This window comes from Solanum dulcamara, chromosome 2, assembly GCF_947179165.1.
Source record: "Solanum dulcamara chromosome 2, daSolDulc1.2, whole genome shotgun sequence".
Lineage (NCBI taxonomy): Eukaryota > Viridiplantae > Streptophyta > Magnoliopsida > Solanales > Solanaceae > Solanum > Solanum dulcamara.
In genome coordinates this window covers 82,816,944-82,841,354 of record NC_077238.1, presented here as the reverse complement: position 1 = coordinate 82,841,354, position 24,411 = coordinate 82,816,944, and the positions used below count along the sequence as shown (strand labels likewise).

The 24,411-nt window shown below is 38.0% G+C and overlaps 3 protein-coding genes across 4 annotated transcripts; 2 read left to right on the top strand and 1 right to left on the bottom strand.

The window, feature by feature from the left end:
* Positions 1 to 153: 153 nt before the first annotated feature.
* Positions 154 to 10,258, top strand: LOC129881155 (N6-adenosine-methyltransferase non-catalytic subunit MTB-like). 2 transcript variants are annotated; one of them, XM_055955535.1, is made up of 7 exons: positions 154 to 339; positions 1,620 to 4,120; positions 4,354 to 4,437; positions 4,741 to 4,845; positions 4,934 to 5,042; positions 9,144 to 9,295; positions 9,719 to 10,258. In XM_055955535.1, the coding sequence occupies exons 2-7, from the start codon at positions 1,688 to 1,690 to the stop codon at positions 10,124 to 10,126; spliced, it is 3,291 nt and encodes a 1,096-aa protein (XP_055811510.1). In that variant the 5' UTR covers positions 154 to 339; positions 1,620 to 1,687; the 3' UTR covers positions 10,127 to 10,258. The 2 variants fall into 2 exon arrangements, with proteins under 2 accessions (XP_055811510.1, XP_055811509.1); XM_055955534.1 differs by having other exon boundaries at positions 154 to 394.
* Positions 10,259 to 10,810: 552 nt separating this feature from the next.
* Positions 10,811 to 18,590, top strand: LOC129881154 (N6-adenosine-methyltransferase non-catalytic subunit MTB-like). The gene is made up of 7 exons (XM_055955533.1): positions 10,811 to 10,969; positions 12,160 to 14,650; positions 15,832 to 15,915; positions 16,100 to 16,204; positions 16,293 to 16,401; positions 17,487 to 17,638; positions 18,057 to 18,590. Exons 2-7 carry the CDS (start codon positions 12,227 to 12,229, stop codon positions 18,495 to 18,497), a joined length of 3,315 nt encoding a protein of 1,104 aa, XP_055811508.1. The 5' UTR covers positions 10,811 to 10,969; positions 12,160 to 12,226; the 3' UTR covers positions 18,498 to 18,590.
* Positions 18,591 to 18,846: 256 nt separating this feature from the next.
* LOC129879089 (lysM domain receptor-like kinase 3) lies at positions 18,847 to 20,515 on the bottom strand. Its single transcript, XM_055953504.1, has one exon. It carries the CDS (start codon positions 20,297 to 20,299, stop codon positions 18,986 to 18,988), a length of 1,314 nt encoding a protein of 437 aa, XP_055809479.1. The 5' UTR covers positions 20,300 to 20,515; the 3' UTR covers positions 18,847 to 18,985.
* Between the last annotated feature and the right edge of the window lie 3,896 nt (positions 20,516 to 24,411).

Below are 24,411 nucleotides of genomic sequence, written 5' to 3'. Positions count from 1 at the left end.
ATATATAAAAATATTATTATTTAGAAATAATCTTTTTTGCTTATATATCAATCACCTAGGAAATTCATTTATTATCCTAAATATATATATTTTTCTCCTTATCGAACACATTCGGTATCTTTTTCAACTTCTATCCTATGAGTTCAATCACCGAAACTATCCCCTTTTTACTTGTCAATATTCCAATTATATCCTTAGGTTCGGTTCCATAACAGTTCCAAGTTCTAATCCGCTTTTTCCTCCTCTCTTCCCTTTTGGCCTCCGCTCCTACTCTCTTCACTTCTTCGACGACGCCGTATTTGGTCATCGCCGTCACTCGCCGCCAAATCTACTTGCATCGTAAAGTGCTCCACTTATTCCGGTTGCGAGCCCACATACATTTTGTTCCCAATTTGTACGTTTACGGTCATGTTCTCATTCAATTTTTGTTCAATAATCGCTGAGAAATATTATTAGGTTCTATGTATTCGGTGTTATGCTTTTGTTTTCTGTTATTCGAGTCATTAGTTCTTCATACGAAGAGCAAATGAGTGGTTATGGAAAGATGTGAACATTTAGTTTGTGGTGCGTGATTTCCAAACAGATTGATATCTGAACTGTAATTAGGTTTTGATTGTTAAGTCTTCAGTGAAATTGCACACGAGATAATTTGAAAGCAAATTGAAAGCATGGCTGAAGTGAAATACCGTGGTGCTTTGTTCATTTGTGAAATATGGTGCTCGGACATAGATGTATGACATTTTCTGGTTTGTGAACTCACCTATGTTATTGGTATAGCTCTAATTGCTCAACGTTTCTTGAGCCGAAGGTCTATTAGAAATAGCCTCCCCTACATCTGAGGTAGGTGTAAGGTTTACCTACACTCTACCCTCCCCAGAGGCCACTTTGTGGGATTATACTGGGTATGTTGTTGTTGTTGTTGTGTAACTACTGTAGTGTTAGGATGAGTTATTTGTCTTAGATGTAGAATCATCAAGATCATGCATCACTCTTGAGGCAATTGATGCCCGTATTTTGCTTCATGTCCATGTTTCCGATTGCACATTATCAAAAACTTCTGCTTGCTGAAGCTTCTTCTTTTATAACAACTGTGAAGATAATCTTCTGTAAATGCTTGAAATTGATATCAACTCTCTCTATGCTGACATATCTAATCCTGAATATCCGTAGAGTCAGATTATGTTCGTGGGATGTTAACATTTGTGCTGTTGTATAGCTATCCGTAAATACATGATCATTGGTATATATTCTTTTAATGGTGGATACTATTAGGGCTCTATTAGCCACTATTTAATAGGTTTATGTATTGTTCTAATCAGTAAGTCTCTCGGGACGTTGTTTCCTATAAAATAACTCGCCTATTTGAGCTACACATTGCTGGTTCTGTTCAGAGGAAGATTGTTGTAGTATTAAAAAAGTAACTAGGGTCATTCAGTTGTTACTATTGGAATGAGATTCCTGTTTAATATGCGTATTTTATTCTCCATATTTCTCCCTCCCATGGTACCTTATTATCCTCTTATGCTTACAAGATTTAGTCTGTCTCTTATATTTTGAATTTAAATTCACTAAAAGGTTAGCTCACTAATCATTTCCTCCAATTTCTCTTCATCTCTCAGGATGCTGTCTCGTATTGCATTCATTCAATGAAGTGCTGAGAATAACCTAGCGTGGGTTTTCTCTCTTGATGACTTCCCCTGAACGAGTAAGGAGTTATCTGCAACAGGACGACCCAGACTTGAAGTTGGACGACGACAGGGAAGGGGATGATAAGAGAAAATACAGGTCAAGTAAGTCAAGGTCTAACAACAGTGAAGAAGCTGAAGGTTTAGATAGTAATGGAAGAAGGAGAAGTACTGTGGACAGAAATGAGAGTCGGAAAAGATCAGGTGGATCAAGCAAAGCTGATATTGATGAGGATGACTATGAGGCCGGAAACGATTTGCGGTCCAGATTGATGAAGAAGAAGCAGGGGGAGAATACATTGGAGACGTTGAGTAATTGGTATCGGGATGGAGAACTTGGGGGCAAGTATGATAATGGAGACAGAACTGGGGATAGAGGACAATTCCTAGCTAATGACATTGTCAGAAGGAAATCAACTTCAAGGTTTTCTGATGGTGATGGTTCCCAGACAAGAAATCTAGGTAAAAATGAAAAGCTACTTGGTGGGGACTCTGAAAATGCTCTGGAAAGGGACTCTAGACGTTTGGAAAGGAAGGATAGCACCAAAGAAAAGGAGAATGTGCTGTTGGATAGCCTTAAAAATTCAAATGGAGACAAAAGTAATAAATACCCGGAAAGTGACGAGACAAAAATTGACTGTGAGAGGAGTAAGAAAAGCAGGTTGTATGCTATAGAGGAAGACAATGGTGGAACATCTTCTATACGAGAAGATAAGTTGAGCATGGAGAGAGTTGAGGAGCATAGACAGACAAAAAGTGCCACAAGTCATCACATGGCTGAAAGTCATGAAAGGTCTGTGGTAGCAGGTGATGACGGCGGCTCATTGGTGCGAGAGAGAAATAGGAGAGAGATGGATTCCTCCGATAGGTCCAGAACACCTGAGAGAAGTGGAAGGCGCCGTTACGACTCAGAAGGCGTTGAGATGGAATATGAAAAACGAGATACCTTCAGGAGGAAAGAGCAAGAAAGAGATGCTGTGAGAGATGATAAATCAAAAGGAAGGGATGACGGCAGGAGTGATAGAAACAGAGTTCGGGATGGTTTCAAAGATGGGTGGAAAAGAAGGCAAGGGAACTTTGTTGACAAGGAAATGAAAGAAGGTGAGACGCCTTACGAACATGGCAGAGAATGGGAAATACCCAGACGTAATTGGATTGACAATGAAAGGCCTCGTTCTGGTGGTAGAAAAGATGGAAATAGGACAGAAGCCTTGAAAACTTCATCAAAATATGGAATTTCAAATGAGAATTATGATGTCATAGAGATCCAAACCAGGTCATTTGACTATGCTAGGGAGGAGGCCATATCTTCTGCAGCAAGAACAACCGAAGTCAATCAGAGTTCTGATGCAAAATCACTTCCAGATGATGAGAACTATTCCTTTCCTAGGGAAGGCAGGGGAAGAAACATGAATTGGTCAGGCCAATCTGGTCAAGATTTAAGGGATACATCAGGTGACGGTTCAAATAAGGATGAGATTGAAGCAAGGGCCCAGAAAGGAGATGCATCTATTCGAGCTGCCTGGGGCCAAACTTCCAGTTCAGAACCTCCATACGCAAACCAGGAACCATCTTCCTTCAATAGATCTGTCCCAATAGGTTCTAAAGGAGGTAGGGTTGGGAGAGGAGGAAGAGGGAGGCCTACAGGAAGGGATGGCCACCAATTCGGACCTCCAATGCCAATGATGGGATCGCCTTTTGGAGCACTTGGAATGCCGTCGCCTGGATCTGTGCAATCTTTAGCTCCTAACATGTCACCTGCTCCAGGTCCACCTATGTCCCCTGGTGTTTTCATTCCTCCATTTTCATCTCCTGTGATTTGGCCTGGAGCCCGAGGTGTTGAGATGAATATGCTAGGTGTTCCACCTGGACTTCCACCGGTTCTGCCTGGATCTGGATTTCCCCCTAATTTGGGGAATCTGCCAAATCATGCAATGTATTTTAATCAACTAGGCCCTGGAAGAGGGGCACCACCTAACATGTCTGGTCCAAATTTTAATGCACTAATACCAGGAGGTCGTGGACAGGTTAAAGATAAAGCTAATGCAGGTTGGGTGCCTTCTCGAACTAATGCGCCACCTGGAAAAGCTCCTTCTAGAGGTGAGCAGAACGATTACTCCCAAAATTTTGTAGACACTGGCACGAGGCCTCAAAATTTCATCAGGGAACTTGAGCTTACCAGTGTTATTGAAGACTATCCCAAGCTTCGAGAACTTATTCAAAGGAAGGATGAGATTGTTGTCAAATCTTCTTCATCTCCCATGTATTACAAATGTGACCTGCATGAGCAGGAGCTCTCCCCGGAGTTATTTGGGACCAAATTTGATGTCATTCTAATAGATCCCCCATGGGAGGAATATGTTCATCGTGCTCCTGGTGTCACTGATCATATGGCATACTGGACATTTGAGGAAATAATGAATCTCAAAATTGAGGTATGACTTTTGCACGTCAACCTGGTTCTTTACTCTAAATACTTTCTGTTGCTTTGGAGTATGCTGTGGAGAATCTCGGGTGCAAAGAAGTTGTGTTATTAGCAACTTTTATTTTGACTTATACAGTTATACTTATAATTTTTTTAAATGGCTACATAGTAGTTAGTTCTTCACTCTGTCCTGTCAGCTTCTCCTTTCCGAGCCTAAAGATAGTGTAAACTGTATATTCTCAGGCAATTGCTGACACTCCATCATTTGTTTTCCTTTGGGTTGGTGATGGTGTGGGGCTTGAGCAAGGACGCCAATGTCTGAAGAAGGTATGTAGTTTAAATAATTTGAGAAACACTCTATGGTCATGAATGTCTTATTGGAAATATACTCTCTACCTCACAAGGTAGGGGTTAGGTCTGTGTACACACTACCCTTCCCAGACCCCACTTGTGGGATTACACTGGGTATGTTGTCTATGGTCATGAATCTGCTGATTGCTGCTTTTGATATCTTCCTTCTGCTGCTGCCCCACATATGAGCACAATCACAACTAGAGGCATCTGTAGGTTGCTGTTTTCAATATTAGGTCATTGTGATTATTTTTAAACATTGTTCTCTCCATTCTGCAGTGGGGATTCCGCAGATGTGAGGACATATGTTGGGTGAAAACAAATAAGACCACTGCAACTCCAGGATTGCGGCATGATTCCCATACTTTATTGCAGCATACAAAGGTTCATATCCTGTCCACTCATTTTCACCATGCTTAGTATTTTTCCATCATATGCAACTTACGTTCTGCTGTTCAATGTCATGGTATAGGAGCACTGCCTTTTGGGCATAAAAGGAACTGTTCGTCGTAGTACAGATGGCCATATAATTCATGCGAATATTGACACAGATGTGATTATTGCTGAGGAACCTCCTTACGGTAGATTCTTTCTCATTCCGGACAATGCTGTGTGTGGATTTTATGTTTGCTTTGTGCAGAGTAGAAATTTTAATCATGAGATATGGGTCACAGAAACTGACTGCATGTTGCTTCTGTCATCCACTTTTCAATTGTTTGTTCTCCTATATAAGATACTGATAGAGCTACTGACCTATGGCAACAACAACAACAACAACTATGCTTCAGTCTGCAACAAGTTGGGGTTGTGGTCGATTATATGAAATTATTAATCCTCACCGACTCCGCACCTTCATTTAAACTCATTTCATGCCAATATCATGCAAATGAAAATGAAAACTTATCAGAAGCTCTATATATTTTCTATATGTATAAATCTCCGAAAGGCTAAACCACTCCTAGAATGCATAGGACCAATAAAATAAAAGTGCTAACGTCTAAAACATATTTTTAAGTAATATACCTATATAAATCTTTTTCTTCCATGATGCCGTATCTTTTTCTAAGTCTGCATGGATCCCCAGAAAGTGTAGGTCCTTTGAGAAAACTTTTCCATGGTTTGCCTTATTCTGTTTTAACACCTTCACTCACCATGGATTTATGGACTGGTCATCGGCGCAGAACATGATCGAACCCTCTCATCTTGTTCTCGATGTGTGCTACTTGAAACTTCTTGTGAATGTGATCATTTCTATTCTTGTTTGATTTTGCATGACTTCACATTCACATCCATTTTAGCATCCACATATTTGCGACATTCCTTTTGAAATGTGTTGAACTGAAGCGGCCCAACAGTCACATTTTCGTCTTATAACTGTTCTATAGATTTACCTTTTACTTTGGTAAAAATACTTCTATTACATAACACCCTTGTAGAACTTCTCCATTTTCAACCATCTGATTTTGATTCTTTCTATAACATCTTCATCTATCATGAACAATGAGCATAAATATCTTAATTTTTTGCATTTAGGCACTGCAATCCCATCTAATATCACCTCAATTTTTCCACTTGTTCTGTCTATTCTTTGTTTTAATGTTGCAGCATACAGTTGGTCCGTAGTTTTCAGTGTTCTTTGGCACTACCCATTATGTCCCAGCTAAGGGTGGAACTAGTTGCTACAGTATGCCAATTACCTTCCAATGCAGGAAAATGTGATTGTTGGTCTCTTCTTTTTCTAGACACAAAAAGCACCTGGAACTCAGCTGAATCCCCGTATTCTGTAATACTTCACGAGTCAAACAGGCTTCTTTAACAACAAGCCAAGTGAAACATGTTACCTTGATTGTTTTCCAAATAAACTTCCAAGGCCATTCTGGGGCTTTAGCTGGTTCTGAGAGCGAGGAATATGCAGATAACTGAGAATCTTTTGTTATTTCCTCCATTTCATGTAACTGAATCCTTAGAATTCTTGAATCCTGGAAAACCTCCAGTGTCTTCGGCCTTCCAACTAACAATCTTCTGAAAGTAAAGTTTATCCTTGAGAATCTATGCATTCTCCATAATAGCCTTAGGTGTAGTTGTTAAACAAAATAAACTAGAGAATAGATCCTTGAGAGGACCATGCCCTCACCACTTGTCACTCCACAAGGATGTTTTCTTCCATTGTTTACTGTGAACCCAATGTTTAAAGCATATGGTTCCTGATACCTTTCCATGTGTAAGTCCCCTGTGAAGAATTGTCTGTCTTAGTGATCCATTGCCCTCGTTTCCCATATTTTTGGAATAATCACCCTCCTCTACAAGGCATTGTGGTCTATATCAAATCTCCATAACCACTTCCATAATAAACTTTGTTTTGTAATATGAAGTTTCTGATCCCCAAATCCCCTAACATTTTGCTGGATGAGACAGATTTTTACCTAACTAAATGAGTTTCCTTGTTACTTTGTCAAAGAAAGTTTCTGTAATCCAATCTTTCTCCACCTTAGCACGTGTGTGTGTGTGTGTGTGTGTGTGTTACATAATATAAGTGGGCAATGCATTACTAATCATTATGACCCCGTCTCGCAAGGATAAATATTGTGCCTTTCATCTTGTCAACCTCTTATCACATTTATCAATGACCCTATCCATATGTGCATGGACCTATTCTTTGCCCCCAAAGACAGTCCCAAATTTAATGTAGGTAATATTCTTGCATCACATCCCAGAACACCAGCCAACACCTGAATAATTGCGCAATTTGGCATTACAAAATATCAGTGTGTCATCAGCATAAAGTAGCTGAGGAATCTCCACTGCCTCATTCCTGGTATCCACCTAAACCCCCCTAATTCAGCCATAAGAGCCAGCCATTTTCAGTGTTCTCCTCCTCCTTTGGTTTGCTCATAAAACGAGAAGAACAATTACCATTCCCTGGGTGGGTGAAGGCTGAGAGACTGATGAGTGGGGATTCTGTCTTATGAATTGCTCCTTTCATTATTTTTGGGCTTCCTTAATACTTTCGGGCCCATTTTGGCGTTGGATATGCCTTTCAGTTGAAACCTGGACTTTTACAAGAATTCTGTATGAACACATCTTGAATAAAACATTTTGTGGTTGTTGGGTATGTGAACAAGATTATTTAGTGGGTATAAATTTTAATTGGTAGATATTTGGTTCATTGGACTAGAAATAGGATATATGGGGCATAATATAAATATGTGTCGTTCTACACTAGATAAAATTGAATAAACTTTTATTTTCAATTTTAACCTTGGCTTTCTTGAAAGACTTTGGAAAAAGAGCTTTAGAGAAGGGCAAATGTATCATTTTGTTGTTTTATCCTTGGATTATTGTTCCCCCCATTGGTGGTGTAAAATAATACAACAATTGTGGTATAAATAAACATGGAATTACCAATCCCGAAATGAAAAATTGAACAAAATCCGTGCAGCCTATGACTTGTGCAGATTGTAACAAAATTGTGTCGTGTCAAGCAATTCCACCCAATTTCTCTGACTTGCTGTCACATAGTGCCTCAAATATTCCTCCAATAAGTGGTTTATCCTTTCCGTCTGCCCATCCGTTTGTGGGTGATTTGCAGTAGAGAACTTCAAGTCGGTCCCCATCATATTGAACAAAGCTGTCCAAACCTGCCTGTGAACCTTGTATCTCTATCACTCACAATATCAGCTGGAGCACCAAAGTACTTAACCATATTTTAAAGCAACTTCCGTCGAACATAAATTAGGTGCAGCAATAAATATAGAGTACTTTGAGAATCTGTCAAATACCACCATAATAGATGCTTTACCCTCAACCTTAGGAAAACCAGAAATGAAATGCATGCTTACCGACAACCATAGCCGTTCAGGAATAGGCAAAGGTTGCAGCATTCCTGCTTCCTTCTTACGCTCCGTCTTGTCCACTTGGCAGATATGACAAGTCTTCACGTATGCCTCAATGTCGTCTTTCATCTTTGGCCAAAAATATACCCGGACAGTAGAGCCAACATCCTCTCAACTCCTGGATGACCAGCCCACATAGTGTCATGCGCCTCTTTCATTAAGTCTTTTTGCAGTCCACCACCTTGAGGTACCACGATCAATGTCTTATAATTTAGACATATAATTCTATTTTTGGATATTTGAAATTTCGATGTCAGTCCTTTTCCTTTTATCCCTTTCAGGGATTCTCCTCCTAATCAATATTTTCTCTTCGAAAAACCTTGTAAGTTTTCCAAATAATGTCTTATAATTTAGACATATAATTCTATTTTTGGATATTTGAATTATTTTTAGCCGAATCTGAGCACCCGTATCCATACCTGGATTCGTACCCCCAAATTTTAAAATTAAGATCACGAAGGTTCCAACCTCTAGATCCACACCCGTATTAGACACCCAAACCCGAGTCCGAGCAACTTAGGCTCAAGTTATGGTAGTCCTTGATTGGTTGTTATTTCCAAGTTATGTAACAGCTATTGCTTCTGTGGGAGAAAGTTTAGAAGTTACACTATCATGTGATGCATGAACTGCACGTAATTTGGATTCTGTCTCATCTTGTATTCTCTCTGCTAATTTGAATTCTGTCCTAAAATGAATGAAATTTTAACATAATTTGCTGTATTGTCTGTCTGCACTGGGTATGCACAATGGCTGAGCTCACTTTGAATTGCTACTGGTCCCCTTATGCAGGATCAAGTGCAAAGCCTGAAGATATGTACCGTATAATTGAGCATTTTGCACTTGGCCGGAGAAGACTTGAGCTCTTTGGTGAAGACCATAATATTCGATCTGGCTGGCTGACTGTTGGTAATGGATTATCTTCATCGAATTTCAGTGCAGAGGTAAACTTTTAGCTACCCTTCCTTTAGTTCATTTTATTTCCAAGTGCAAGTATGAGACATGGAAATCATATAGTTGCTCTGTCTTCCACCCCCTTAATCACCCAAAATAACTCAGGTTTGGGGGTGGGGGAGAGAAATTATGTGCATTTTGTCGGGAGATTCCTGCTCCTCTCAGTATGCATCAGACCTTTATTCTGTCCTATTCATTTACCTTTTTGTTCTCTCAATGGTATATTTCAATAGTTGTCTTCATTTGGAAAGAAATATTGGTGATTTGTAATCTCTTCCCCAAACATGTCTGAAGATCAAAAGCTTGGCTTAATCTCGCACACACTGAAAATAATTTAGTGTGCATGTATTATGCTGCCTTCATCACGTTCTTGTGTCTTATAATGCTGACTGTAAGACATTGAAAAATTTCAGGCCTATGTGCGGAATTTTGCCGATAGAGATGGGAAAGTCTGGCAGGGTGGGGGAGGAAGGAATCCCCCACCAGATGCCCCACATCTTGTTGTTACCACACCTGAAATAGAGGCTCTTCGTCCCAAGTCACCAATGAAGAATCAGCAGCATCAGTCAGCATCTATATCTATGACAACAAACAACTCATCCAACAAGAGGGCAACCGGGAACTCACCGCAGAACAATACTAATTCACAAAATGTGAATCAAGAAACGTCTACCTCTAACAACCCGAATTCAGGCCCTTGGGTTCCACCAATGGAGATTTTTCCAGGGAGAGAGGATGGACTTACAATTTCAGATAATAGACTTTTCGATATGTTTGGGTATAATGCAGCCTTTAGACAGACGAACTCTGAATTCTTGTAGTGAGAAAACCACATTCGTCGTGTTGAACAGTTCTTTTTTACGTGACAATATTAAGGTCATGAAGATGTCTTCATTTCTTTAATCAGTTGATGATTCACTAGAGCTAATGCAGATGTTGTTCTACGTACTTAACTATTTGTCTTGCCCTTAGCTCCTACTATCTTGAATTTTTCAATATAGTACATTTGTCCCATTTTATCTTCTTATACTAAAGAACTAAAAACAATCAACAATTAAAAATAATACTCCTATTTCAATTTGTTTGCCAAGTTTTTCTTTTTATTACGTTTTAAAAAAATGACTTTTTTTACAATTTTTAAATTTCAACATTTCTCGTTATGACATGTTTAAGATTACAAAAATTGAAAGGTAATTTTGATACATTTTAATATTTCTTTCTTTTAATTTATTTGTCTTGCTTTCTTTTTTAAATCGATTTAAAAATTAACACTTTTCCTTTCTTTTTTTTCCAACTTTTTAATTGTAACTTTTACTTTTAAGACCATTATTTTGATACATTCTATGATTCTATCTCCAATATCTCTTATTTACTTTATTAAATTTGATGCTTAATCAAAATTAAATAATTTTTAAATTTTGTATCAAATAAAAATCAAATATAAATAAAAAAAATATCACCTAATTGAGACGTAGAAAATATAAGTCCATACACATACCAATTCGAGGTTCGGATCCATAATACTTTAAAGCCGATTTTCTTTATCTTCTCTTTGCTTCTACATACCTTTCCATATTTCTACGACGACGCCGTGAATTGGTCACCGGAGGTCAATCGCCGCCGAATCCGCGGCATCGGAAGTTGCTCTACTTCTTCTGTTTCCGGTGTAAATTCTAAATATTCGGAATTATGTTTCTGTTTTCTGTTATTTGAGGTCTTAAGTCTTCATACAAAGATATATGAGTTTCGGAAAGATATTGTGTCCCACACTAACATATTGAACTTTTAAGTTAGTTGTGCTTTGGTTTTGGAACTGATTCATTGAACTGTAATTAGGTAGTGATTGTTAATAGCCTGATTAGCCAAAAGCTTTTGGGAAGCCAAAAATGGTAGTGATTATCTTAGAGAGTTGAGGTATTTGGTCAAGCTTTTAGTAAAAAAAATTAGTAAGTATTTTACAGAAGTAGCTGAAGTTGTTAGGCTGAAGAAGGAAACAAATTATTGCTCTAAGGCAAAAGCGTTCTGGTAAACTGATTAGTCAAATACTCTTACACAAACGTTTTGGAAATGGAAAACTATGCAGAGAAAAAAAGGAAGATAAAGGAAATAGGGTTTGAAGTGTTATGGATCCGAACCTCAAATTGAATTGTCATCCTTTCTTTTTCTCCCTTTTTTTTTTAATGAAGAATACTGTATGTGGTAGTGTTAAAAAAAAAGTTCATTAAGTAGAGTTGAGGTCAAATTAGAATTACAAAACATTTAGGGTGTGCTCAGTAATTGGCCAAGCTTTTAGGAAAAATGAATAAGTGTTTTTGAGAAGTAGCATAAGTTGTTATTCAAAAGCTGAAAAAGGAGGCACTTTTGGAACCTTGGTCAAATACAAATTACTGTAAGGCAAACGTGTTTTTGCAAATTGATTGGTCAAACACAAACTGCTAAACTCTAGAATTACTTTTTTGAAAAACATTTCTTTTCCAGTCTTATAATTTATTTTTTTTTGGGTGCAAGTTATTGGAAGTGTATGTGTGACTTAAATGAAATAAGGTGGCAGTTATCTATAGTATCTTAGTGAAAAATGGTGCTTGAACATTGATACATATTGCTGGTTCCACTCAGAGGAAGATTGTGGTAGGTCAAAAATAGTATTTAGCATCATTGAGTTGAAATTATTGGAATGAGACTCCTGTTTAACCTGCATAGTTTATTCTCCGTATTTCTATCTCCCATGGTATCTTACTGTCTCTTATAATTACGAGATTTTGTCTGTGTCTTATATCATGAATTGTTTCTTAAATTTAGATTCATTGTAAGGTCAGCTCATCAATCGTTTTCTCCATTTCTCTCCATCTCTCAGGATGCTATCTGGTATTGCATCATTCAATGAATTGCTGAGAATCATATAGTGAGGGTATTGTCTCTTGATGGCTTCTCCTGAGCGACGAAGGTGTTATCTGAAACAGGATGACCCAGACTTAAAGTTTGACGATGATTGGGAAGGGGATGATAAGAGAAAATACAGGTCAAGTAAGTCAAGGCCTGGCAACAGTGAAGAAGCAGAAGGTTTAGATAGTAATGGAAGAAGAAGAAGTACATTGGAAAGAAATGAGAGTCGGAAAAGATCAGGAGGATCAAGCAAAGCTGATATTGGTGAGGATGACTATAAGGCTGAAAACGACTTGCGGTCCAAATTGACGAAGAAGAAACAGGGGGAGAATACATTGGAGACATTGAGCAATTGGTATGGGGATGGAGAACTTGGAGGCAAGTATGATAATGGAGATAAAACAGGGGATAGAGGACAAATCCGAGCTAATGAGGGTGTCAGAAGGAAATCAACTTCCAGGTTTTCTGATGGTGACGGTTCCCAGACAAGAAATAAAGGTAATAATGAGAAGCTACATGGTGGGGACTCTGAAAATGCACTGGAAAGGGATTCTAGACATTTGGAAAGAAAGGACAGTACCACAGAAAAGGGTCATGTGTTGTTAGATAGCCTTAAAGAGTCGAATAGAGACAAGAATGGTCAATACCCAGAAATTGGCGAGAGAAAAATTGACTGTGATAGGAGTAAGAAAGGCAGGTCATATGCTATAGAGGAAGACAGAGGAGCATTTTCTATACGGGACGATAAATTGAGCATGGAGAGATTTGAAGAGCATAGACAGCTAAAAGGTGCGACAAGTCATCAGATGGCTGAAAGCCATGAAAGGTCTGCAGTAGCAGGTGATGACAGCGGCTCATTGGTGCGAGAGAGAATTAGGAGAGAGATGGACTCCTCTGATAGGTCCAGAACACCTGAGAGAAGTGGAAGGCGCCGTTACGACTCAGAAAGCGTTGAGATGGAATATGACAAACGAGATACTTTCAGGAGGAAAGAACAAGAAAAAGATGGTGCGAGAGATGATAAATCAAAAGGAATGGATGATGGCAGGAGCGATAGAAAGAGGGTTAGGGATGGTTCCAAAGATGGGTGGAAAAGAAGGCAAGGGAACTTTGTTGACAAGGAAATGAAAGAAGGCGAGACGCCTTATGAACATGGAAGAGAGTGGGAAATGCGCAGATGTGGGTGGATTGACAATGAAAAGCCTCGTTCTGGTGGTAGGAAAGATGGAAATAGGACAGAAGCTTTGAAAACTTCATCCAAATATGGAATTTCAAATGAGAATTATGATGTCATAGAGATCCAAACCAGGCCATTTGACTATGATAAGGAGAAGACCATATCTGCCGTAGCAAGAACAACTGAATTTAATCAGAATTCTGAGGCAAGATTGCTTCCAGATGACAAGAACAATGCCTTTCCTAGGGATGGCAGGGGAAGAAACATGAGTTGGTCGGGCCAATCTGCTCAAGATATAAAGGATACATCAGGTGATGGTTCATATAGGGACGAGACTGAATCAAGGCCCCAGAAAGGAGATGCATCTCTTCGAGCTGCCTTGGGCCAAATTTCCAATAGTGGTTCAGAACCTCCATATGGAAACCAGGAACCATCTTCCTTCAATAGAGCTGTTCCAATGGGTTCTAAAGGAAGTAGGGTTGGGAGAGGAGGAAGAGGGAGGCCCACAGGAAGAGATGGCCACCAGTTCGGACCTCCAATGCCAATGATGGGATCACCTTTTGGACCACTTGGAATGCCATTACCTGGATCTGTGCAATCTTTAGCTCCTAACATGTCACCTGCTCCAGGTCCTTCAATGGCCCCTGGTGTTTTCGTTCCTCCATTTTCACCTCCTGTGCTTTGGGCTGGAGCCCGAGGTCTTGAGATGAATATGCTAGGTGTTCCACCTGGACTCCCACCTGTTCTTCCTGGGCCTGGATTTCCCCCTAATTTGGGGAATACAATGTATTTTAATCAATCAGGCCCTGGAAGAGGGACACCACCAAATATGTCTGGTCCAAGTTTTAATGGCCTAATACCAGGAGGTCGTGGACAGGTTATAGATAAAGCTAATGCTGGTTGGGTGCCTCCTCGAACTAATGCCCCACCTGGCAAAGCTCCTTCTAGGGGTGAGCAGAATGATTACTCCCAAAATTTTGTAGACACTGGCACGAGGCCTCAAAATTTCATCAGGGAACTAGAGCTTACCAGTGTTGTTGAGGACTATCCCAAGCTTCGAGAACTTATTCAAAGGAAGGATGAGATTGTTGTCAATTCTTCTTCGTCTCCCATGTATTTCAAATGCGACCTGCATGAGCACGAGCTGTCACCGGAGTTCTTTGGGACCAAATTTGATGTTATTCTAATAGACCCACCATGGGAGGAATATGTTCATCGAGCTCCTGGTGTCACTGACCTTATGGAGTACTGGACATTTGGGGAAATAATGAATCTCAAAATTGAGGTATGACTTTTGCATGTCAACCTGGTTCTTTACTCTTAGTACTTTTACTGTTGCTTTGGAGTAGGATTCAGTGAACCTAGGTGCAAAACTTGTTCTTTGTTATTAGCTACTTTTTTTTGACTACTGTTATGCCTTAACATACGACATGGAGGAAGTATGCTAGCAAGATGCCCATTTTTTAATTTCCTAAAATGTCCCTAATAACACACTAGCAACAAATGAGCTAAATGGATTTTTTTGTCTTTTTGGTCATCCAATGTTCTTCCCCATTACACCCAGCGTTTCAATAAGGAAAAGGAGCCAAATTTAATTTCCTTTGCTGCAAGCTCTCTCTTTGCGGATTTCAACCCATTTTTGTAGCTTCAGTTTTCTTTCTGATGGATTGTTAATTGTGTCTTTAAATTGAGATTCTTCCAACCATTAAAACAGTGTTCTTTCAATTTAAACCAATTTTGGAAAATCTAATTTTGAAATCATCTATAAATCCTCCACAAGAAGCTCCATTGACACAACCCAAAAATTGAACTCAATTTCAGAAGGAAAAAATAATCGTAATATTTTTGGTAAGAAAAGGGAGCTTTATAATCTTGCCGGTGGACAAGTTGCAAATATGCTTGATAAGCTCCCTAATGCTAAAGAGGTGATTGTTCACATGTGCAATTCCGTTGATATTGTAGTGTATTTTTCCAAGACTGCCCCGAAATATCTAAAACAAAATTCAGAAGAGGATAATAGGGGATTTAGTCAAATAGATATAGGTATCAAAACTGAAAAACACTTTTTAATTATTAGAGATTATGGCCATGGTACCTTTTATTTGACATTGAAGATGAAACTGGCAGAGAGGGTGGGGAAGAAGAGGAGAAGAGTGAAAGAGAGAGACTCAAAAGTCCAGATATACATAGGAAAAGGGAGTATCAGATATGTTGGGTTTATTATTATTTAGTAAAAGACCAAAAAATATCTATATTAATATGTTCCAATCCAATAAGCTATTTAGGGTAGAGCAAAGTATGTTAGCTATAATATACAATATATATATGTATATATATACATATATATATGTGTGTGTGTGTGTGTGTGTGTGTGCATTAAATGTCTGCATGGTTGTTGGTTCTTCACTCTGTCCTGTCAGATTTTCCTTTCCGGGCCTAAAAATGGTGTGAACCGTCTATTCTCAGGCAATTGCCGACACTCCATCATTTGTTTTCCTTTGGGTTGGTGATGGTGTGGGGCTTGAGCAAGGACGTCAATGTCTGAAGAAGGTATGTAGTATAAACAATTTGAGAAACACTCTATGGTCATGAATCTGCTGATTGCTGCTTTTGATATCTTCCTTATGCTTCTGCCCAACGGATCAGCACAATCACAATCAGAGGCATCTGTTGTTTGCAGCTTTCAATATTAGATCATTGTGATTATTTTTATATTGTTCTCTCCATTCTGCAGTGGGGATTCCGCAGATGTGAGGACATATGTTGGGTGAAAACTAACAAAACCAATGCAACGCCAGGCTTACGGCATGATTCCCATACTTTATTTCAGCGTTCAAAGGTTCATAACATTATGTCCTCTCATTTCCCCATATGTGTATTTTCCATCATATATAACTTACATTCTACTTGTCCCTGTCGTGACATAGGAGCACTGTCTATTAGGCATAAAAGGAACTGTTCGTCGTAGTACCGACGGCCATATAATTCATTCAAATATTGACACAGATGTGATTATTGCTGAGGAACCTCCTTATGGTAGATTCTTTCTCATTTCAGACAATGCTGTGTGTGGTTTATGTTTTCTTTGTGCAGATTAGAAATGTTAATCATAAAATATAGGGTTGCAGAAACTGACAGCATGTTGCTTTTCTCATCCACTTTCCAATTGTTTGTTTTCCTATGTGAGTAAGATACTTGATAGAAGCTACTGAGGCTGACCTAACAGCACTAATTTGAAAATATGGATTTCTCTCGAGTGATACACACATGTATAGTTGTTTGTAATTAATGATAATAATGTTGTGAAATAAAAAAAGGGAAGTGTTTCTTTGAGTCTTACAAGGAAAACTGTCCTTTCTGAGGTTGATGGATTCTCCCTATCTTCAAATGATGCTCTTTTTCTTTCCTTTTGGTGTTTTCTTCTCATTTGGCTTACTCACAAAATGAGAAGAACAAACTGCTTTGCCTGAGGTGGTGGGTGAGAGACAGATGAGGTGGAGATTCTATCTTATGAAATGCTCTTTTCAGTCTTTCTTTTTGGCTTTCTGTGTACTTTCCAGCTGGTTGTGGTGTTGGATATGTTTTTCAGTTGAAACCTGGGTTTTACCAGAATTCTGTATGAACTGGTTTTGAACAATCTTCAAGTTTTTCCTCTCATAGTTCAAGTTATGGTAGTCCTTGATTGGTCTGCTATTCCCAAGTTATGTAACAGCTATTGCTGTCTGTGGGAGAAAGTTTAGAAGTTGCAACACTGTCCTTTGATGCATGAAATGCACGTAATCAGTGGCGGAGATGCCTTGTCCAAAGGGCTGTCAATTGACACCCCTTCGCTTGAATTTATACTGTTTAGATGGGCAATTTTTTTTATGTATTATACATATACTACATGTTGAATCCCTTTAAATTCTTCATGTGGTTACTTCTTTATAATTTTACTCCCGTTAGTAAAATCATGGATCCACCATTGCACGTAATCTTGTATCATACTGTATTCTCTCTGCTAATTTTTATTCTCTCTTGCAATTAATGATATTTTAACATAATATACTGTGTTGTATCTCTGTATTGTATTCGCGTATTGGCCGAGCTCATTTTTCATTGCTATCGGTCACCATATGCAGGATCAACTGTAAAGCCTGAAGATATGTACCGTATAATTGAGCATTTTGCACTTGGCCGGAGAAGGCTTGAGCTCTTTGGTGAAGACCATAATATCCGATCTGGCTGGTTGACTGTTGGTAAAGGATTATCTTCATCGAACTTCAGTGCAGAGGTAAAATTTTAGCTAACCTTCTTTTGGTTTGTTGATTTTATTACCTTGTAGACATGGCAAGGATATAGGTGCTCTGTCTCCCACCCCCACCCCCACCCCCCAAATAAATCTCTCAAATTTGGTTTTTTAGGGGGTGGGGTGGGGTGGGGTGGGGGGGAGAAGACAGAAATATCATTAGACGAGCTTAGTTATTCTGTCCTATTCATTGTCTCTTTGTGTTCTCTTAATGGTATCACTTCAATACTTTGTCTTGATTAGGAAAGGAAGATGGTTATTGTAACCTCATTCCCACACTTGTTTGAAGATCAAAAGCTTGGCTATTTTGTACACCTAAATAGTTTACTTTTCCATGTATTATGCTACCTTCGTCGCATTTTTGTGTCTTGTAATGCTGACTAAAGACTTTGCAAAACTTCAGACCTATGTGCGGAATTTTGCCGATAGGGATGGGAAAGTATGGCAGGGTGGGGGAGGAAGGAATCCACCACCAGGCGCCCCACATCTTGTTATTACAACACCTGAAATAGAGTCTCTTCGGCCCAAGTCACCAATGAAGAATCAGCAGCAACAGACAGCATCTATATCTGTGACGACAACAAACTCTTCCAACAAGAGGCCAGCCGGGAACTCACCCCAGAACAATAATAATTCACAAACCGTGAACCCAGAAGCCTCTAGCTCTAACATCCCGAATGCAGGCCCTTTGGTTCCACCAATGGAGAGTTTTCAAGGGAGAGAGGGTGGACCTATGATTTCGGATACTAGGCATTTCGATATGTATGGATATAATACAGCCTTTAGACAGACCGACACTGAAAGTTTGGAGTATGAATCTCATAAGGCAATGAATTTATTGTAGTGAGAATCACATTTGTTGTGTTATTATGTATTTGAATAAAAAAAAAAATTACCTTATAATGTTGAGGCCATGAAGATGCCTTCCTTTCTTTTATGTGTTCTTTAGCCAGAAGATTGGTGACAGATCCCTGAAGTCTTTTCTTGAAGTGAACCTCTAATTTGTCTTTATAGTAAAATGGGTTCTAATAGAGCAGAAAGGATATAGAAGAGCCATATGTCTCTTTTTTCTTTTTTAGGTTTTCCATCTCGGGCTTATACTCTAAATGGAGTTCGATTACTCCAGATTTGCACTGGATAGGATTCATTCGGGGATAGCGTTTCTTAAGACTTCAAATTAGTAAAAAAGAAAGATATCAACTCATTACAGTACAATTTTTCTAAAAATTCTATGTTTCATCTACAATTTAAAGTATGGTTAATGTATGTAATATCCCAAAAATTGTATTAGAAAAAAATGGAATAAAAATAGAAAGAAGCCAAAAAAATTTATCACCGAGGTGCTAAAGAAACAGTAAAGTCAGTAAGCGGGGCAAATTTCTCGGCCCAAGTCTTTGATTCCAAATACATTTGTGAAACCCTACCCGCAACCCGACCCATATCCGGTCTGTTATTCGGGTTAGTCTCCACACATTCCAACCCGATCCGAACCAATTTCTCCGCCACCTCCACCGGATACGAATCCTTCAACCGCTTATCCACCCAACCCCTCAGCCCAGCGCCGCCGTCCTCCGTCGCTTTCACCGCCGTTTCGATCACCGAAACCCTTACATATCCACCACTCTCCTCATCAAATTCGTACTTCACCGCCTCCTTACCGGAAATCAACTCCAAAACCACCACCCCAAAAGCATAAACGTCACTCTTCACCGTCGCCATTCCCGTCCACTGAAACTCCGGCGCCATATATCCTCTCGTACCTTCAAACTTCAAACCTTTACTTCCACATTTCTTCAATTCCGGAGTTTTCTTCGGCTTGATTTCACTATTCGGATCCCCAATTTCACTTGGAGTCTCGCCGCAAAGCTCCGCCGTACCGAAATGACAGATTTTCGCATGGAACGAAGGTTCAGTGACAATAATACTCGTGCTTTTGATGTGATTATGTACAAATCCTAAACCTAACCCAGTTGAATGATGAATATAATCCAAACCATGAGCTATATCCGAAGCAATTTGAATCCTCGATATCCAATTCGAAAGAACAGTGAAATTAGGGTTTCTACGATTCCTCAAAGCTTCCGATAAATTAACTCCTTCTGTATATTCATACACCAAATATATATAATTTCCAGAAACTGAAGCTCCTTTGAGTGGAATTAAGCTAGAATGGTGACTTCTGCAAATCATAGCTACTTGATCTACAAGCTCATCAATTTCCATAGGCCTTCGAAATTTTCTCTGTATTACAACAACCTCTTGACCACGAATAACACAACGCCACGAAGTCGATGTAGATGAAGACGAAAATGAATTCTTTAGGAAATTCTGGGTAGCTGAACGAATTTCTGTGAAATTGTATATATGAGGTTGTTCAGGTAATAATACACCTTTAAGGCTTGATAATGAATGATGACTTGATTTTGATGAAGCCCATGATTGTGAGTTTTTCAAATTGTTGAGTATGAAACTTTCTGTTGATCCATTTGGTGATATCAAATTCTGGCTTGTTGATGATGATTTTTGATGATCATTCAAAGACGACAACTTTTTTGCAGTCACTGGTGATGTTGAAGAAGAAGATCTTCTTGGTTTCTGTTTTGGTTCCATAACTTGAGTGCTTAGTTTCTTCTTGGATTTACACATGAAGGAAATCAAAATCAAAGATATATGAAGGCGGTTGGTGAAGACGTGAGCTCTTTGATCATAGTTGTAAGTTGCAACTGGTAAAGATTGCTTTTTTTATGGTCCAATTGAGTTTTTGGTCTTCTTTGGAAAAGGCTTATTCTATTAGTGGTGTCTCTTTCTTGGATTGGGTTACTTGAGCTGAGTGAGACATAAGTCACATGAGAACTCAATAAAGACTGCCTGCCTCTGTTTTTTTCTCCTCCTCTTTATTAGTTCAAATTTGGACATTTTCATGAAAAATATCTTAAGGTAACAGACTTTTCATAAATATATATACCTTCAATCCAAAATATATATGAACTTTGATCATCATTTATAAATATTTTTTTAATCATATTGATATGAGAAAATTTATAATTTATAGTACTTTTCGTATAGTCTTTAAATATCTAAATTTTAATTTTAAAATATTGATTGATTGTCGTTATTTTTTTCTGTTTTACTTTGGACTTTTTTTTTCTTGGGCCGAGGGTCTATCGGCAATAGCCTCTCCACCTCTAAGGTAGTGGCAAGGTCGGAGTATATTCTACCTTTACCGAACCCTACTCTGTGGGATTACACTAGGTTTGTTGTTGTTGTTGTTGTAATATAATCTAATATAGCTTTGATAATTATTCAAATTGACTCTCGAGAAGCTAAACATAACAACTATATTGGAACGGATGGAGTACTTTATTACTCTGAAAGTTGTATTTTTTTTTAGTATTTTAATGTAATTTTTAGTATGCAATTTTTTTGTCAAAATATTGAGTAAATGATGTCAAAAAATAGGTTGGGAGACTTCCACCCTTTTACTCATCATTCTGTTGGAATGGATTTTAACTAAAGTGATATGGAAATCTCTTGTGCAAGGGTTATTGCTCAACAGGTCAATGCCTCCTCATTGACTAGACCCCCAAATTATGTATTAGTGAGGGTCTCTCAGCAGCTGAGTCAACCCCTCTAGTCTTATGGATACTAGTGTAAACAAGTTGTCGTCGGATTCTCTAAAAATTCGCACACACCCGATATTTTTAAAGAGTGATAGCAACATAGATTAGCTGTAAAAAAATTATCTTTACAATCAGTGTTTCTTGTTTTGCCGGTCGTTTGGTACGTGGGATGGGATAAACAAGGATATTCCATGGGATTATTTTATCCATCTTTTATATGGCATGGTAATCCCACGATTTTAGTACAAATGGTGGGATAAAATAGTCCTAGGATTAGCTAATACTTCAAACCAAATATGATATAAAGTTAATCCTAAATTTTATCTCGGAATTATTATCCTTATACTACGTACCAAACGAACCTACGGTGGTAGACATCTATGCATTGGCTATAAGTTCAAAAATATTTGTTAATTGATGGAAAGAAAAGAAATGGTATGAAACACTGAGTTACATAGCAAATTTTTACTTAAAATTGTTATATCTTTTGATAAAGATATAGCAATTTTAAGTAAAAATTTCCTATTTTAAGTAAACATTATTTCTTTTACTTTGTATTACTCTAAACCAATCAACCCTTAATATACCTTTTTCCCCCTATTACAGTTTACAATTGTTGTTGGCAACAAAAAGAAACAAAAATGTCATATTTTTATATAAACAAGATTGTGAAGTGACTTGAAATAAGCTGATTGTTCTTGACTGGCTGACTTGGGAACTTCTGCAGCTCTTCATCTCTAGTTAATCATGTTAATAAACAGACTGGAAGTTCATTTTTTAAATTGGTAACAGAAATTAGTTCCGACATTTAAGCACAGGAACCTCGAATGGATAATATCCGATGACTTAATTCCTTTGGTTCCAATTTTAATTGCTTTATGCGGTTTCATTTGTTTCAAATCTCCATTTCTGCAACTTGAGTTGGTGCATTGGATGTTGTCGTACGTCTATCTGGCGGACTTCTACCAGTGTTGTAATCAATATTGCTCGTTCTGCTTCTGTTTTTTTTCAGGCAAAGAATAACATTTCACTTGTTTTCGGGAAGAGTTCAACAGGAACAATTTGATCTCTTTAACAGAAGCTTTTCTGAGTTGATTTGCAAGGAAGATACCTACCCAGATGCAAAAGGCCCATGGTAGACCTATTTCCGCAGGTATTTTAGATGTTTTGAAGGTAACGTTTTTTTTATGATCGAGAAATCTGTTCGGAACCTACCCTCTGGTCTAGATTGGGGATGATCTACCGACTACCGCCCCTCCACTCTTCTCCATTTAAATAACAAAGTTCGCTTGGCATAGGGCTCGAACATGCACCCTAAGACACAAGTCTCTCAACCTTTTCCACTTAAGACATCTTATTAACTTCTTTTAGCTTTTTGGTGTAGGCTTTATTATGTAAATACTGTAGATAAATTTTGAAGTTTATAATACCTTCACTTGTGATAGGATTGATCCCTCAAACTTCTGTAATTTACAACACTATATCGAATAATACAGTTACTTAATCAAGGAACAAAAGAATATTTTTTGGAGGTTGCCACTTGATTTGAACTGTATGTACTGGTCTTTTCTTATGGTTACAACTTAAATCTAGGAGTAGTAGAACCCTCATGTCCATATCCTTTCTAGTTTCATGATTAAGATAGTCGAAAGAAAAACCAGAGGGTTATTTCTTATAACTGGTATTACCCCACTGGACAGGGGAGGATGCAGCACATTGGAACGAGACCTTGTATTTTCGATGCAGAGGTGTATATGTGAAATGAAATGATATCACTTAACATTTTTTTTCCTCGGGTAGTTTTCTTGTGAATAATGTTCTAATGGTAATGTAGAATTTTCTAGATTTGAGATGAAATCTTTGACATGTTGAGACTGAAATCAGTGAACAAAAATATGTATAATTTTGCATATACTTCACATTGAAACTACTTCGAACACGATTGCTCGTATCTACACTAGCAAACGTGATCAACCCATAATTAATAAGAAAAAAATAGCAACTAACTAATCAACTACGCCATGGGACGGTGGTTGGTCCCAACAGTAGTTGAACTATCAGTTAGCAGAACACGTTAAAAGGTTATCAATTAATACTTATCATAAGTTCGCTCTGCGAAATCTAGACAAGCCTTCTCACAACTTGAAACAGTAGAACCTGGAACTGCTTGGCATGTTGGCATGCATTCTCTGGCCCTATCTGCTACATTTGCTATTGCTACATTTGCAATTTGCATCAACATAACTAGCATATAAATTACAAACAAATTTGTGAAAAGATGATTCTTATTTTTTGCCATTTGTTTTGGTTTTAATATCTTAATCTTTGAAAAATGAGTATAGTTTTGAGACAAGAATACAATTGTTTCTCAATATACTTATAGCATCTAGGTAAGGTAATCCATTATTATCTCCTTATATATTTCCCTCCCACATATCCTAAACAACCGATATTTACTGGCATTTAGACATCCTTTCTTATTTCTTATGTGTTTCTCTTCTGTGATTTCACCACTAAATTGGAATTTTTTTGACAAGGAGTAAAAGTTGTAATTTTAAACATTTTTTCTTTCTTTTTTTATTTATGACACGCGTATCGTAAGTGCTACGTGTCATGCTCTTAAAAATGAAAATTGGCTTAGGCTATCTGGGAGTTGTGGACATACAAATTAAGGTGTAAAAGGATACTTGCAAAAAAAAAAAAGAACAATAATTTCCCTGCAAATTAGAGTAAATTATGTATATTTTCCCAAACTGTGCGACATTTTTATATTTAAAAACTCGTTGACTTTTAAACTTCTTATTTTTATCACTTATGACATGCTTCTGTGACAGAGAAAATTAGAAATGTTATTAAAAATTTGGTTTATTCCGTCGAGAGTCAAACTTTTTTATATATAAGAAATTAAGTTATATAAATTGATCGTTGACGAATTCTTTTACCATCTTTTACGATAATTAGTATTCAACGTTCTTGTCATTATCAAAATTTGATCAATTTCTCTTGTTCAAAGTTCAAAATCAATTTCTCTTCTTGTCATCAAAAAAGTTCAAGATTAATGAACACTTTGGATTATGACATTTTTTGTCATTTTTGTTCTAATGTTATGTGGTTACCAACTTTTTGTCAACAAATTGA